The sequence below is a fragment of the Aquarana catesbeiana genome, unplaced genomic scaffold (assembly GCF_042186555.1).
Source record: "Aquarana catesbeiana isolate 2022-GZ unplaced genomic scaffold, ASM4218655v1 unanchor228, whole genome shotgun sequence".
In the NCBI taxonomy this organism is placed as follows: domain Eukaryota; kingdom Metazoa; phylum Chordata; class Amphibia; order Anura; family Ranidae; genus Aquarana; species Aquarana catesbeiana.
The window spans coordinates 248,497-266,077 of record NW_027362655.1 but is presented as its reverse complement, the minus strand read 5'-3'; the positions used below and the strand labels follow the sequence as shown (position 1 = coordinate 266,077).

At 43.8% G+C, this 17,581-nt stretch overlaps 3 protein-coding genes across 3 annotated transcripts in view; 1 reads left to right on the top strand and 2 right to left on the bottom strand.

The window, feature by feature from the left end:
• The window catches only part of LOC141121670 (uncharacterized), a 271,996-nt gene that overhangs the window by 59,309 nt on the left and 195,106 nt on the right, over positions 1-17,581 (top strand). The window lies entirely within an intron of this gene.
• Positions 1-17,581, bottom strand: part of LOC141121642 (uncharacterized) — a 226,262-nt gene that overhangs the window by 182,174 nt on the left and 26,507 nt on the right. The gene's annotated exons all lie outside the window — the stretch shown is intronic.
• On the bottom strand, positions 6,561-16,270 carry LOC141121683 (uncharacterized). The gene is made up of 6 exons (XM_073611387.1): positions 16,032-16,270; positions 15,822-15,945; positions 15,608-15,705; positions 15,322-15,528; positions 15,072-15,213; positions 6,561-10,432 (listed from the first exon to the last, which is right to left on the bottom strand). Exons 2-6 carry the CDS (start codon positions 15,904-15,906, stop codon positions 9,525-9,527), a joined length of 1,440 nt encoding a protein of 479 aa, XP_073467488.1. The 5' UTR covers positions 15,907-15,945; positions 16,032-16,270; the 3' UTR covers positions 6,561-9,524.

Below are 17,581 nucleotides of genomic sequence, written 5' to 3'. Positions count from 1 at the left end.
CCACCACTAATAAGACCAGTAAGCCACCTCTCCCCCAGAAGTGAGGCTCTTTGCTGACTACGTGGTTGAGGACTCTTTCTCTCTCTTCAATTCTTTCTGGACTCCAAGCCAGGACTGCAGGAGTAAACCCTTTGAAGTTAAACACTGACTTTTGAATCACAGTCCTCTTTCATTCAGCAGAAATGTACTCTGAGGCAGGAGGCAGGATTAAACCAAGCTCTTAGCTGTCAAATGAAGGTAGCCCTTGAAGGAGTTCCACCCACTTTTACAACTCTTCAGCATCCCTCACTAAACTGTGCACTGTAAACGAATTGGGTATTTTTAAATTTTTTTCTCAGCACCTACTGTATATCTGCTGTATTCATTTTTCACTTCCTCCTCCCTGGCCGCGGCCCATCGCATCATTTCCTGTTTGCAATGCCTTCTGGGAAGGGGCGGCAACTTCCTCTGACACTGCCGTTGCTATGGAAACCTGACCTGAAACCTATTACACTGCTTGTGCTGCACTGAGCATGTGCGAGATCTGCAAGCATGAGATCCAGGAAGAAATACAGTCTGGCTTCAGATGCCCACACTTAAGATGGCCACGGCCTGCTGTAAGTTTATAAAATAACAAACTACTGCTATAAACTAACAAAACAGACCTTAGTTTACAGAATAACTTTACTAGAATACATTAAGCTTGTGTATTGTAGGGGTATTTTTATTTAAAAAGTAACATTTCGGCCAGAACACCGCTTTAAGCTCTCACAATGCAGACAAGATCATCCCACTTGTAGAATTATTCATAGATATTTGCTATCAAATGAAGATAGCCCTTTAAGGGGATTGTTTAAACTCTTGCAATGCAGACAAGATTGTTCTACTTGTAGAATCATCTCCAGCTATTTGCTATCAAGATAAAGCTAGCTCTTGAAGGGGGCAGTTTAAACTCTTGCAATGCAGACCAGATTGTCCCACTTGTCAGAATTGTTCTTTAGGATAGAATATTCTTCATCCCAACTTCCATTGCATTGGAAGAGAGGCAAGGATTAAAGCAGGCTCCCAAGCTGCAACTGCAGACAGATATACCCCTTAGGGACAAGTCCAACACGAGGCTACACCCCACAAGGACACACCCAATCGTCCTATATGAGTATACACCTGAAGGACACAGCATCCTCCAATGACAACTTCAAGTATACAGTAGACATGTGCGATTAGTTTCGTATGAATTTCCGAAAATTCGTACATTCGTAAGGATCCGAAATCCGAATTTTTGTGCATACGAATTTTGTACGAAATACGAAATTTCGTTTACGAACTTCGGATAAATTGATCATAACGAACTTTTGTTATTGTTACGAAAAGTTAACGAAACTAAAAGTTAAAAACCCAGGAAGTCAGCACAGCGCAGGGATGGTGGGAGCCCCTCATAATGATAAATTCATCATAACGAACTTTCGTTATTGTTACGAAAATTTTACGAACCTAACGAAAATTCGTATTTCCTACGAATCTGAATTGAATTTTGGACAGGAATTACGAATTAATTTTAATACGCAACGGAACTGAACGAAACAAATTTATTGATGGTGCACATGTCTAGTATACGGCTAAGCTGATGAAGGCCACATCAACCAAACAGGCGACTCCTTATGCTGGAAAACCTCTTCTGCATAACTGCTTTAATCTGATATCCTGCAGTGCAGGTAAGTGTCTTAGTTGGGTTTTGAACTTGAGCAACCCAGTACTGCAAGGTGCTGACCACTAAGACATTCTGCTGCTCTGTCCTGTTCAATTTGCACCCCTCTTCAAGAATGAGCTTCTAGCTTAAACATCATAAGAAAAAAAGCAATGCATTCCTTTGGAATTGCTAAAATACTTGCATTGCAGGTACCTCTGCCATTTTAGGCATCCAAGCAGCCTTACACAAGGATTTTGGACTTTTAGGAATGATTTGAAGAGGGTTAAATTGGCCCGTTGACTGGTTCTGCACGTAAAAGCTTGAAGTTGTCAGATAAGAGAATCTTTGCACAGGGTAGAATTGTAACAGACTCCTTTAGAGTGTCTTGACTACCCGTGGTAACCTGTCGATTGCTGTCATCCTGCTCCCTGGATGCCTAAACAAGGCAGGAAATTCATACAGGGTTTTACCAGCCAAGGCATGAGCATCAAAGGCCCAGTTTACTGTGTGCATAATACATGTAGATCTGGAGACACTTAATAGCAAGTGCCTATTAGTCAGCTTTCCATACATCAGCTTTAAGAGGCCTGCAGAAGGGCTGACAATCCAGGAACAGTATCAGTAAGGAAGACACAGCCCCCCACCAGCTACTGTATATAATATATATATATATACATACACACATACACATTGAAAATATCGCATGGCATGTGACAAAGAAGGAATCCTGTGTGGCTCAGAAACATTGCAATCTGCTGTAACGATATGATCGCTGATTAAAGCACTGGACCTACTCTGGAGATCCTCCTTGGTGTGCTGGTGACATTTGTTTTCCTTCATTCACAACAGGACACCCTCAGACCTCACTCCATCACAATCCATACACACCTCATATGCTTATCATCATGCCTCATCATTTGGCACATTGAGGACGCCAGAACGCAGCTCCACCTTGATAAGACACCATTTTGGGAAAGGCAGCCATCTTGGAGACTCTGGTAATGGCCATTGTAAGCCAGCCGCCATTTTGGAAGGGTAATTATGTTACATCGATCTTTCCTAATTTATTGATTAATTGAGAATACTTATTATTGCTTTTTTGTGATATTTTGATTATTATTCCCCCCGATATAATAATCATTTCGGATTTTTCTTTAACTTTATTTTTGTTTTTCCAATTTTTTCATCTTTTTTGTGGTGCTATAGTAGCATACCATTTGTTTTATTTTACATAGTTTAACTCTAATGCCCCGTACACACGGTCGGATTTTCCAACGGAAAATGTGTGATAGGACCTTGTTGTCGGAAATTCCGACCGTGTGTAGGCTCCATCACACATTTTCCATCGGATTTTCCGACACACAAAGTTTGAGAGCAGGCTATAAAATTTTCCGACAACAAAATCCGTTGTCGGAATTTCCGATCGTGTGTACACAAATCCGACGCACAAAGTGCCACGCATGCTCAGAATAAATAAAGAGATGAAAGCTATTGGCTACTGCCCCGTTTCTAGTCCCAACGTACGTGTTTTACGTCACCGCGTTCAGAATGATCGGATTTTCCGACAACTTTGTGTGACCGTGTGTATGCAAGACAAGTCGGAATGTCCGATCAATGTCCGACCGTGTGTACGGGGCATTACTCTTCCTGCAGGAGAGTAGCTGTTGTTAGGCAAGGCCATCTTTAAGGCAGGGCAAAAGGGACATCTGCCCTGGGCCCCATCATTGCTGTGGGGCCCAAAGCAGCTGCCTCATACTTGCCAACTATATCAGTTCAAATTCCTTTGTCCCTTGAAGTTTTAGTCCCATGCTGTGTCCCCATATCTCAGTGCGAAGTTCTCTTACTAATGCTGCTCAGCTCTGCCTATGGCCATGTACAGATGACTCACCTGCAGGCCCTGTGTTTACATGTAAATAACCTGCATTGATATGCAAATAGCGGCAACATTAATATGTAACTAGCCGCGGAATGGCTGCATTGATATGTAAATAGAGGCGACATTCATATGTATATCATGTCCTCCTGAGGTCATATCCACCATCACTTCTGCTGAATGACGCCCACTGGGGAGGTAAAGGGGCATGCTTGAAAGTCCTGCCTACATCTGTGGTCATGAAGCCTAACATCGGCCTGTTCTGCAAAGGCAAGCAAATTGGAGGGGGAACCCTTTTTCAAAATAACATGAACCGTGAATTGTGGTGCATGTAAATACACACATCTCAGCAGATGCGTGAGGGTGTCATTACCAAATAATGGCACTGCCGTGTATCTGCTAAAGGGCAGCATGTTTCTGTGGTGTCAGGAAGCGATTCTGCATGTGTTCCCAACCCACACAAATGTGAAAGCAGGCTAAATGTCTCAGTTACATTGTGGTCAGTGTAAATCTTCTCATTAAATTGGCAAAGCTCCCAACTGTCCCTGATTTTGAGGGACTGTCCCTGATTTGGAGCAATGTCCCTCTGTCCCTCATTCCTCCTCATTTGTCCCTCATTTTGGTCTGATCTATATAGTTGTATATAAAATGCACTTTTTATCTATCAAAAAGTGTTTTCCAGCGCTAAACCTTTCATCTGATTTCTAAATTGCTGAATTTGTAAATTCCCAAAGCCAATATAAAGGAATAGTAGTGGTAAAAAGTACTTGTGGGTTTAACCAATCTTGTTTTTTTTGTACAATTCTCCTTTAAGGGGGCGTGGCAAGGGGTGTGTCCTATGCCTGCATACTTTTGCCGATAGGTGTCCCTCATTCCCATCTCAAAAAGTTTGGAGGTATGCATTGGGACTTGGTGTACAATCCTTTCATTCACACTAGTGGCCAGTGTGAAGGTCCCTTTTACATTGGTGGTCAGAGTAAATCCCTCCTTACATTAGTGGTTCCTGTGAATGTTCCTATTACATCAGTGGTCAGTGCAAATCCCCATTACTTTAGTGGTCAATATAAATCCCCATTACATTAGTGGTCAATATGAATCCCCATTACATTGGAGTTTTCTGTCTATTGATGGGTCCCCTCACCTCCCCAGGATATTGTGTGCAGGTAGTAAGGAGATGATGTGCTGTAACCTTTAGCAACCAGTGAGCGGTAATGATGTGCACTAACCTCCTGCAACCAATTATTGAGCGGTAGGATATGCAGTAACCTCTAGCAACCAATAAGTAAGCAGTAATAATGTGCAGTAAGCTCTAGCAACCAATTGGTGAGTGGCAAGAATGTCCAGTAACCTCTAGCAACCAGTGAGCAGTATTGATGTACAGTAATCTCTAGCAACCATCAACAAGCAGAAGTCATGTGCTGTAACCTCTAGCAAATAAGTGAGCCATGTGTGCTGTAACCTCTAGCAGCCAGTCAGTGAGCGGTAATGATACACTGTAACCTCTGGCAACCAAACACAATCACTGCCTGATCTGATTCAGTAAACTGATTTTGAGTCTAGCTGCTATTTATTGTAGACTCGGAGCAGGTGGAGAGCGAAATTACATGGGGGGGCCCCAATAAAATGTTTGCCCAAGGTTCAATCAATATTAAAGACGGCCCTGCTGTTAGGCTGCGTAAATTATAGACCTTTGGCTGATAGTTTATATATATACCATATTTATCGGCGTATAACACGCACCCCAAGTTTAGGAGGGAATTTTAGGAAAAAAAACTTTTAGGGGGGAAGATTAAGGGAAAAAAAACTTACATTTAAATGCCCATCAATGCAGCCTCATCAGTGTCCATCTGTAGCCTTGTCAGTGTCCATCTGTAGCATTGCCCCCCATTGCAGCATTGTCCCCAATTGCAGCCTTGCCCCCCAATGCAGCCTTGTCCCCCGTTGGAGCCTTGTCCCCCATTGCAGCCTTGTCAGTGTCCATCAGTAGTCTGCAGCCGATTGCAGCCTTGCTCTGTGCCGTTTGCAGACATCTGGCGTTTAAAAATGGCGCCGCCTCTCTCGGCCGCTCACGCGGGACTATGAGAGCCGCCTCGAATGGCCGAAAGCCGCCGAGAATGGACAAAAGCCGCCGAAACCCGCTGAGGTAGGCCGAAACCCACCAAGAGGCTCACAAACGGCGGGAGATCAGCGTATAACACGCACCCACGATTTTCCCCTGATTTTAAGGGGAAAAAAGTGTGTGTTATACGCCGATAAATACGGTATACACACATATATATATATATATATATATACACATATGGTTGTTGTGTCCACGGGGAGAAATTAATCCTTTCACATTGTATAGGAAAACCTATTAGCGAGTGTTGCAAATAATTTTGTATTTTATGTAAGATTTTATTTATGTCCATCCATAATCAAACTATTTATTGTGAAAACATATCTAGTGAATAAATATTCCATATTTAGTCTGTATTCATATTGTTTGATGTTTGTTTTTAAAAAAGAAATCCGATTGGTAAAACTACTCATTATTATCGTTTAGGCAATTCCTGACGTCAAATGCACATTAGGTGATATCCCCAACATCATGAAACTTTGCATATTTGTTGGGATGTATCAACCCCAGACTAACCTCTCTAACACTCTTTCCTCTACCACACCTTCTAACTATAACTCAGCTACCTACCTCTGGACCTCCCTATCTCCACCCTCCTCTATACTGGCCCCAGCCAGCACCTGACAGGTAGGGGCCAAACTCTTATCCAGGTTGTTGATGGTCCACAATGTTGCCAGTTGATTCTTTAGATCCAGGATGTTCCAAATAAGCAACTTACCTACACAGCAGCATTTACCCTCGTATTGGTTGTTCAAGGTAGGTATACATGGAGCAGGATGTGGTTTCTTTTTAAGTATTTCGTTTATTCTATTCTGAGAACAATTTGTTTGCCCTAAACTGTCTGAGAATGTAATAAGAACTCCTCAGTAAAAAAGCGGGCGGGGAGAAAGGCGCCAGGCATGAATAGTGTAGCACAGTTTATTAAAAACAATAATATAAACATTAATGGCACTTACAGAGTGGTTGGGGTGACAGTGGGCGGCCAAAGATGGGAGACACCGGGACAGTGCAACGGGAGCCGCCGTCTGTATCTGGGAGTGGAGAGTGTTCAAGCCATCCTGGGGAAGCCTGCGGAGCGAGGTGTCTATCCAGTGGGAGTCAGAGCCGAACAGACCTGAGTTGCCAAGATGAAAAGTCCAGAGCTGAAAACGTCCGTCCGGGGAGAAGGTCTCCAGCCGGTGTGGTTCTCACGCTCCTGGGACACAGCTGATGGAACAGTTCTTCGTGTGTGCTGTTATCATTATGATCACTCTATAACCAGTGACTAGTGATGAGCTAAACTGCCTTGGGTTCAGTCTGAGGAGGGTTTAGTGAATTTCAAAGAAGAATGGGTGTCCAACGGGAACCCCATTGCAATCAATGGGAGCTGAATCTGTCAAATTAAAGCAGTACAGCCAAAGCTCATTTGGCTATACTTCTCCTGTGGATCACAGGAGTGCAGTTCGTTTTGCACTCCTGCGACCCGTTTTCAGCAGAGAGCAGGCTGAAGTCCGCTTTCTGCTGACATCACAAAAGTCGGTCCAGGCTCCGCATCATCATGACCACAGAGTCGGGATCCGCCAGAACATAGAATCTAATATTCAAAGCGGGTCCTACAGGGGGGCACTACATTAAAAATGCCCATGCTCTGGGCTTATAGGCAAGGAGGTATCAAAAAATAGTAGGGGGGGTATGGGCACTGGTCAGGGGAACATGTAGCAGTGCAAATGGTGACATTATTGCCCAGATCTGGCCTGACCATGGTGAAACCTGCTTCATTCCTCTCCCATTTTATCATGTGGACAGTAATTTCCAACCACATAAGTGAATGGACCGGGTGACGTCAGTGGTTGGTAAGGAAGCAGTGGATTCAAGCAGCTTCTGCTTCCTAGTTACAGTTGGAAGCTGTCATGCTCATCCACGTTAAATGCCTTGAACGTTCATCCCTACTAGTGACTATATGACTGGCATGGTTCTAATACTCTACTCTGTACACTGAGCTGTATATGACATTCTTCTGACCACTGCTTAGTATGGACTGGGGGGACCCCACGCCATTTTTTTAAATAATTTTTTTACTGGCAAATGTTTTTTTTTTTTATTCAGCTGTCAGCGGGTAAGTCCATTGACAGCTGATGACTCATTGGCTGTTAAAAACACTGGATGGCTCCTGGCCCTGCTCCTTAACCACTTCCCGCCTGCCCTATAGCAAAATGACGGCTGAGAAGTGGTTTCATTATTCTCACTGGGCGTCAAATGATGTCCAGCAGGATAAGCCGCGATCGTGCGAGGCTTTGCACTGATAATCAATGCAGACCCCCCTTGTCAGGAGAGCAGCCGATCAGCTCTCCTCTACTCGCGTCTGTCAGTGTGAGTAGAAGATACAGAGCTTTTCCTGTTTACACTGTGATCAGCTGTGATTGGACACAGCTGATCCCGTGGTAAAGAGCCTCCGTTAGAGGCTCTTTACCTCGATCGGAGATGCAGTGTGTCAGACTGACACACCAGCCCCCCGAGGATGCCCACCCAGGGCCGCCAGGGATGCCCACCCATGGCCTGCAGTGATGGCCACCAGGGAACCCCACCCATGACCAACAGGGATGGCAATCATTGCCCATTAGGGATGGCACTATTTGCCCATCAGTGATGCCTGCCAGCGCCTCTGATAAGTTCTGCCTATCAGTGCTGCCTATACGTGCCCTCCAGTGCCACCTATGAGTGCCCATCAGTGCCACCTATCAGTGCTGCTTATCATTGCCCATCGGTGCTGCATATAAGTGCCACCTCATCAGTGCCAATCAGTACTGCCTCATCAGTGCCTGTCAGTGAAAGAGAAAACATACTTATTTACAAAGTTTTGTAACAGAAAAAAGAAAAAAAGAAAAATTCAAAATTTTCGGTCATTTTTTATTTGTTGCACAAAAAATAAAACCCTCAGAGGTGATCAAATACCACCAAAAGAAAGCTCTATTTGTGGGGGGGGAAAAAAAGATAAAAATGTTGTTTGGGTACAGCGTCGCACGACTGCGCAATTATCATTCAGTGTGATAGCGCTGAAAGCTGAAAATTGGTCTGGGCTGGAAGGCGTATAAGTGCCCTGTATTGAATGGTTAACAACCAGCTTTTACTGCACCCAGATTGGGCAAAGCATTGCTCAATCAGGGAGCAGAATGCATTATGAAGCTTGCAGGGCATTGCAGGGCGTTCGGCGGGCCGAACACACGCTGAACGTCCTGAAAATTCGAGTGTTCCCGCACAGGGAAAAACAGCCAATGTTTGGCCCAAACTTATGCTTGGACCAAAATGTTCGCCCAACCTTAGCTCTCACCTAGTTTATCTCCGAGTTATCCTTGCCTCCTGTTGGGGGATGGGAGAAGGATGGACTGAAAACAGAGAGACGCGCTTCGGGGTGACCACTGTTAAGTAGAGCCTTAAAATGAAGGACATCAATTTTAGAATTTCTCACTTGTTCGCGTTTGCCGATGAAGATATATCAGGTCTTCTAGCTCTTTAACCCGATATATCATTATCAGTAAACCTAAGACAGACAATAAAGACATTCTGAGGGTGATTTATTTCAAGGATCTACTTATCTCTCTATACCCCAAAATATACTCAGCCAACGAAAAGCCAACATGGTACAACACTTCATCCATGTCTGTGGTGATCTCTGATCTCCTTATGAACTGTTTCTTACATGATGAAGATCAGCCATGGAGTATATCTGAGGTGTATATCAGGATGTGCTTCTTCCCCACATGAGAGCTGTGATGTCCAGCAACATTCATATAGAAGACATTTCCTGGAACTCAAGGCACTAATACACCTCGAGGGTTGTGTGGGATCCCTGATGTACAGGAAGACTTCAGTGAGGAACATTCCCCTCACTAAGGAGAGGAAAGTGGCTTCTCCCCGGTGTGACATTTCTGATGTCTGTAAAGACTGAACTTCTGTGAAAAACATTTCCCGCACTCAGCACAGGAATATGGCTTCTGCCCCGTGTGAGATCCCCGATGTTTGTAAAGACCGGACTTGTTTGAAAAACATTTCTCGCACTCAGGACAGGAATATGGCTTCTCACCTGTGTGAGATCTCTGATGTGTGTAAAGATTGGCAGTCTGTGAAAAACATTTCCCGCACTGAGGACAGGAATATGGCTTCTCCCCTTTGTGGGATCTCTGATGTGTGTGAAGAATGGATTTCCTTGAAAAACATTTCCCACACTCAGAACAGGAAAATGGCTTTTCCCCCGTGTGAGATCTCTGATGTGTGTAAAGATTGGATGTCTTTGAAAAACATTTCCCGCAATCAGGACAGGAATACATCTTCTCCCCCATGTGAGATCTCTGATGTGTGCTAAGACTGGACTTCTCTGAAAAACATTTCCCACACTCAGGACAGAAATATCGCTTCACCCCCGTGTGCAGTCTTTGATGTTTGTAAAGATTTGACTTATGTGAAAAACATTTCCCGCACTCAGGACATAAATATGGTTTTTCCCCAGTGTGAGTTCTTTTATGCATATTGAGACGAGATATAAACCGGAAACATTTCCCGCACTCAGCACAGGAAAAGCTCTTCTCTGTTGGAAGGACGGCACCGTCCCTCACAGTCTGAGGTTCCTCAGGATAAGAGGAATACGATGGTCCATCTACACTGTGTGGTGCCGGATGGACATTTGAGGTAGTCGGGTTTTCTCCTGGACTATACTGTGTGATGTCCTCATCTTCTACTTTACAGTCTGGAGACAAAGTGAGACAATCCTCTGAGGTTTTCCTCATCTCCCGTCCATCTACTAAAATTGAAAAAAAAAGGATTATTACTAGACATGAGAAGATTCCCCTAAACCAGTACTGCACTTCCTTATTTAGTCCATGATTTAGTCATGAAGAACAGCGGGGCTGAGCCCCACCAGGAGTCAGAGAGTGAGGATGGCAGGGGGGTATGAGGGAACAACCAAGATGAAGACTGGACTGATCCTGAAGACCACCATCATTGGGTTATTGACTCCTCCCTCATATCACATTCTGTTTAAGGTTCCAAAGTTTGGGGATATTATTACAACAGGTAAAAGTCTGTGCTCCAATCAAGTCGTCACATCTAAAATAGCCAGCTGGTAGAAAATGGGTGCAAAATACAGTGGGGACGGAAAGTATTCAGACCCCCTTAAATTTTTCACTCTTTGTTATATTGCAGCCATTTGCTGAAATCATTTAAGTTCATTTTTTTTCCTCATTAATGTACACACAGCACCCCATATTGACAGAAAAACACAGAATTGTTGACATTTTTGCAGAATTATTAAAAAAGAAAATCTGAAATATCACATGGTCCTAAGTATTCAGACCCTTTGCTGAGACACTCATATATTTAACTCGGGTGCTGTCCATTTCTTCTGATCATCCTTGAGATGGTTCTACACCTTCATTTGAGTCCAGCTGTGTTTGATTATACTGATTGGACTTGATTAGAAAAGCCACTCACCTGTCTATATAGGACCTTACAGCTCACAGTGCATGTCAGAGCAAATGAGAATCATGAGGTCAAAGGAACTGCCTGAAGAGCTCAGAGACAGAATTGTGGCAAGGCACAGATCTGGCCAAGGTTACAAAAAAAATTTCTGCTGCACTTAAGGTTCCTAAGAGCACAGTGGCCTCCATAATCCTTAAATGGAAGACGTTTGGGACAACCAGAACCCTTCCTAGAGCTTTACTATCCACAGTGTGGGACAGGAGGGTAGATTAGCGCCACATACCTTGCAATATTTATTTCCTTCCTAGAGCTGGCCGTCCAGCCAAACTGAGCTATCGGGGGAGAAGAGCCTTGGTGAGAGAGGTAAAGAAGAACCCAAAGATCACTGTGGCTGAGCTCCAGAGAAGCAGTCGGGAGATGGGAGAAAGTTGTAGAAAGTCAACCATCACTGCAGCCCTCCACCAGTCGGGGATTTATGGCAGAGTGGCCCGACGGAAGCCTCTCCTCAGTGCAAGACACATGAAAGTCTGCATGGAGTTTGCTCAAAAAACACCTGAAGGACTCCAAGATACTGAGAAATAAGATTCTTTGGTCTGATGAGACCAAGATAGGACTTTTTGGCCTTAATTCTAAGCGGTATGCGTGGAGAAAACCAGGCACTGCTCATCACCTGTCCAATACAGTCCCAACAGTGAAGCATGGTGGTGGCAGCATCATGCTGTAAGGGTGTTTTTCAGCTGCAGGGACAGGACGACTGGTTGCAATCGAGGGAAAGATGAATGCGGCCAAGTACAGGGATATCCTGGATGAAAACCTTCTCCAGAGTGCTCAGGACCTCAGACTGGGCCGAAGGTTTACTTTCCAACAAGACAATGACCCTAAGCACACAGCTAAAATAACAAAGGAGTGGCTTCACAACAACTCCGTGACTGTTCTTGAATGGCCCAGCCAGAGCCCTGACTGAAACCCAATTGAGCATCTCTGGAGAGACCTAAAAATGGCCGTCCACCAACGTTTACCATCCAACCTGACAGAACTGGAGAGGATCTGCAAGGAGGAATGGCAGAGGATCCCCAAATCCAGGTGTGAAAAACTTGTTGCATCTTTCCCAAAAATTATCATGGCTGTATTAGATCAAAAGAGTGCTTCTACTAAATACTGAGCAAAGGGTCTGAATACTTAGGACCATGTGATATTTCAGTTTTTCTTTTTTAATAAATCTGCAAAAATGTCAACAATTCTGTGTTTTTCTGTCAATATGGGGTGCTGTGTGTACATTAATGAGGAAAAAAAATGAACTTAAATGATTTTAGCAAATGGCTGCAATATAATAAAGAGTGAGAAATTTAAGGGGGTCTGAATACTTTCCGTCCCCACTGTAAATAAGGACTAATGTACAACTTATTATATAGGATACAAGTTAGGACTAAACAGTATCAGAATTATGTAATATGCAACAGAGTATATAGTGCAGGGGGCCGGAGTATGTAATGCACAACATAGAGCAGGGTTGTAACTTGAAGCCTGTGGGCCCCAATGCAATGCATAACTCCAAGTTATTTAAGATCTTTATTTATAGACATGTGCAAAACGAAAAAATTGTTTATTTTTATTTAGTTTAGATTAGTTATTTAACCAATTTCGTTTGGTTAGATTAGTTAAATTTGTTTTCAGGATTAGTTTTGTTTATTCGTAATCAAATTCAATCTCATTGGAAAACATTTCAACCAAATTCGAAAAACATTTCAAAACACATTAAAAAAATATTTCAACTGCATTAGAAAATATTTCAACCATATTAGAAAACATTTCAGCCACAATAATAAACATTGCAACCGCATTAGAAAACATTTCAGCCACATTAAAGTTGCTGTGCACCCTGTACATCCACTTTTACCTACAGGTAAGCCTTAATATAGTGCTTGAAATATCTCCTAAACCTCCACAGTTTAGGAGGTATTTATGAAAGACCCGAGCGCCAATGTCATCGGCACATGCGCACTTTAGAAAGGGCATATCGTGCCCTTTCTAATAGGGGGCATGCCGTGACTGGCAGCTCCCGCACGCATGCGAGGGAGTGACGTCACGCGACTCCGGCCAGTCACAGAGTTCTCGGCCCCGGAAGGAAATGGGGCGAAGATGGACGCTCCCTGCTAGTGGGGACAACGGTGACATTTCGGGCTTTGTCCAATCACGGCTGATCACAATGTAAACAGGACGAGCCATTGATCGGCTTTTCCTCACTCGCATCTGAGAGACGCAAGTAGAGGAGAGCCGATCGGCTGCTCTCCTGACAGGGGGGGTCTGGGCTGATTGTTTATCAGCACAGCCCCCCCTCGGATGCCCACCCAGGACCACCAGGATGCCGCCAGGATCACCAGGGATGGCCACCACACTGGACCACCAGGTATGTCACCCTAGACCACCAGGGAAATGCCAGTCAGTGCCCAGGCAGCCGCCAATCAGTGCCCATCCCCAATGCCTGCCAGTGCCATCAGTGATGCCTATCAATGCCATCCATCAGTGCCGCATATCAGTGCCACATATTAGTGCCCTTTCAGTGCCCATCAGCGCTGCCTATCAGTGCCACCCATTAATACCCAGTGCCACCCACGAGTGCCCATCGTCGGTTCCACCTTATCAGTGCCCATCAGTGAAGGATAACATTTTGTAAATAAGTAAGTTTTCTAACAAAAACAAAAGAAAACCTTTTTTTTTTTTTTTTCAAAATTTTAGGTATTTTTTTATTTGTTTAGCAAAAAATAAAAAACGCAGAGGTGATCAAATACCACCAAAAGAAAGCTCAAATTTGTGGGAACAAAATGATAAAAATTTTGTTTGGGCACAGTGTAGCATGACCACACAATTGTCATTTAAACAGCGACAGCGCTGAAAGCTGAAAATTGGCTTCGGCAGGAGGAGAGTGTAATGCCGCGTACACACGGTCGGACTTTTCGACCGGACTGATCCGACGGACGCCAACGGACCAAATCGACCGTGTGTGGGCTTCATCGGACCAGCAGCGGACTTTTTCGGTCGAAAATCTGACGGACTTTAGATTTGGAACATGCTTCAAATCTTTCCGATGGACTTGAGTCCGGTCGAAAAATCCGCTCGTCTGTATGCTAGTCCGACGGACAAAAACCAATGCTAGGGCAGCTATTGGCTACTGGCTATGAACTTCCTTATTTTAGTCCGGTGTACGTCATCACGTACGAAACCGTCAGACTTTGGTGTGATCGTGTGTAGGCAAGTCCGGTCGTTAAAAAGTCCATCGAAAGTCCGCCAAAAGTCCGTCGAAAGTCTGTCGGACTTTTGTAGCTGAAAAGTCCGACCGTGTGTACGCGGCATAAGTGCCCTGTATTGAGGTAGTTAAACAGATGTAGAGAAGAGAGGACTGCAGATAAACAGGAGGATTTGGTTAACCTCTGTGTATCACCTGTGGTAAGTCACTTCACTGGGTATATGTAAGGTTTACAACCACTTTAATGTTTACTTGAGACAAGTTGCAGAGATCCCACACCACTGCCTCCCATCTCCTGAGACTGCACTCAGTGACTTGGGTCTGAGACTATACAGACATATCCCTCCACCCGGCACAGCCAGCAAACAACAGTAACCCTGGGAGATATGTTCGGTCAGAGATCTTGCTAGACCCGGGTATGGGGCAGAAGATGCAAAGTACATACCCTAGGTGCCTAGGTCTAGAAACGTCCATGGTAACCATCAACATTTTGCTTCCAGCTGAACCCCAGAATCTCCATAAATCCAGTCTAGATACATAAATTGTGTCTCCAGCACAGAGAAGGAAGATTATCTGAGAGAAATACAGGAATACAGGACAGGGAACACAGCTCAGGAAAGTGACCAGGGGATTACAGGCTGATATCACCCATTCCCCGCCCTACTTTGAACCAGTGAGCAGTATGGGTGGAGGAATGTATTTAGTGTTAATGACCCACCTGTGCTGATCTCTGTAGGAGTGTCCTCCTCTAGAATTAGCCTCATTATTCCATCCTCCTCCATAGACTGCGGATCATCCCTCACACACCTCTCCTCTTCTTCTTCTTTCACCTTAACTTTTATATCTATCAGATCTTCACCCTAAATGAAGGAAATTAGAGTGAATATCATCTGTAAAATATAAGCTCACATAAAAACTCCACATGTCATCTCTATGAGTTCATGTTCTAGATGCTCCTTCCCACCAACCTTGTAACAGTGAGGGATGGTGTGATCTTCCTGTGTGGAATCCCGGGAATACAGAGGATGGGGACATCTCTCTGGTGGGTTCCTGGTATTAGGTGGCTCCATCATATCCTTGTGTCCTTCTGAAAACTCCTCCATCACTCCATACTCCTCATCCTCCTCTTTATACTCTTCTTTGACAACAATATTATAATCCTCAAGGTTTCCACTCTGAATATATAATAAAACGTTCATAGTAACAAACATGCTGTGTATAAATCAGAACTACTAATAATTGTCAATCATCTACCTGATGATGGTGAGGGATGGTGTGACCTTCCTGTGTGGAATCCCGGGAATACAGAGGACGGGGACATCTCTCTGGTGGGTTCCCATTACTGGATCCATCTGTAGGAAACACACACACTGACTGAATACATTGTTTCTATGTGTTTATTAGATGATGGGGGATCTAGGTGGAGCCTCCGTACTGCTCTCTCCTTTACAATAAAGTCTCCTCTTACCCGGTGATGTGAGGGGCGGCTGATTGTCCATCATGACGTCCTTGTAGAGATCCTTGTGTCCTTCTAAATACTCCCACTCCTCCATGGAGAAATAGACAGTGACATCCTGACACCTTATAGGAACCTGACACACACAATGATACAGTCACCATCCAGACACATCCCTTGTCTGTTACTGGATAATGTCCCAGAATTCCCAGCACCGCTCACCTCTCCTCCATCATCTCTCTGGTGACTTCTAGAAACTTCTGTTTTTTTTTTCTCTATTCTATCAGGGAGGGAGGTGGAGGCAATGTGATGGTCATATGATCTCCAGACTTCAAAGGAGGAAAACTCTAGATCTGAACACAAGATCCAGCAATGTCTCCTGTCCACTTACTCCTACGTGGAACTTCCTGTCTGTATTCCATAGAGACTTCCTGTCTGGGTAGCAGTGAGATCACCACCTTGTGGAGCTCAGAGGAACTGCAACCCAGAGTACCATCTCATAGTGTGAACACGGCCTTGTGCTGTGTGTGTATGTACTGTATATCCTTATAGATGGGTCATCTCCACTCCCACCAAGGGGGATAGAAATATATTACTGCTCAGGGGGGAGACATTTTGGCCCCTTTGATTTTGCAGTAAAATTGATTGCAGATTTATTCATGTAGAACATCTGTTATATGGATACAAAGAACCCCAGCCGAGAGTAAAGGGTGGAAATGGCTCCTGATCCCCAGATTTGGGCAATTATGTCACCAATATAAATAGAATAAAACCCGCGCTATGTGTAACAACTCAAATACCTACAAAAATAACTTATACCGGACTGCTGCTGTAACAAAGGTAAGTATTCCCTTTATCAACTAGAAGAGCATTATGTGTCACAGCGCTGTCTTATTGTGTGTGCACATAAATCATCACAAATACACTAAAATATGTGGAGACATTCATATATAAAGTGCTAGGGGCTCAAATAATATTCTCTGCAGATCTACTGCTTCCACTTTACGCCTAATTCATTGATTTTATGGTGTTTATCAATAAATTAAAGTAAACTGATCCATGTGCAAATTCATATACAACATAAAGTGCTTTGTGCTCAAGATGCTGTTCCCTGCAGATCCACTGCTTCCACTTTGCATCTACTTCATGAATCTCATAATATTTGCTGATATATTAAATAAACTAAAAATCTGTGCAAATTCATGTAATCATACAATATTTTGTGCTCAATATAGTGTAGCAATAACTCTCGGTGGAGCTGCTGGTTTAAAGTGGGCCTGTCCTCTTTGCTCTTCACCCCTCTTGAATAGTTCAATCCCCTTGGCACAGCTGTAGTGCAGTGTTGTAATGATAGGAGTATCAACTTTAACCCGCCATATACACTTATATTTATATTTACCTCTACCTGGGTGCTGGTAACGCCACCTGCAGGAGAAATAACAACACTGCACACAAACTTCTGTAATAACCAAAAATAACTTCTTTCTTTGTGTAAATAATATATTTATGTAAAGGGTTATTACAATGACTATACTATCACACCAACGTAGTGCAATAGTATAGTAAATAGTTATGACAATTGGTAACATACACAAACATACCTAATTGTATATATCTATACCAGGGAGCTCCCCCTGCTCTAAACTGTAAAGTCACTATCCTTGGTAACTAAATGCAGGGCCTTGCAATAAAAGAGATAGTCCTGACGTCTTCAGTCTTCGCTAGCTTTTGTAATTGTAAACCACAAAGGGTTCCTCCTGGGTGTTGCGCAG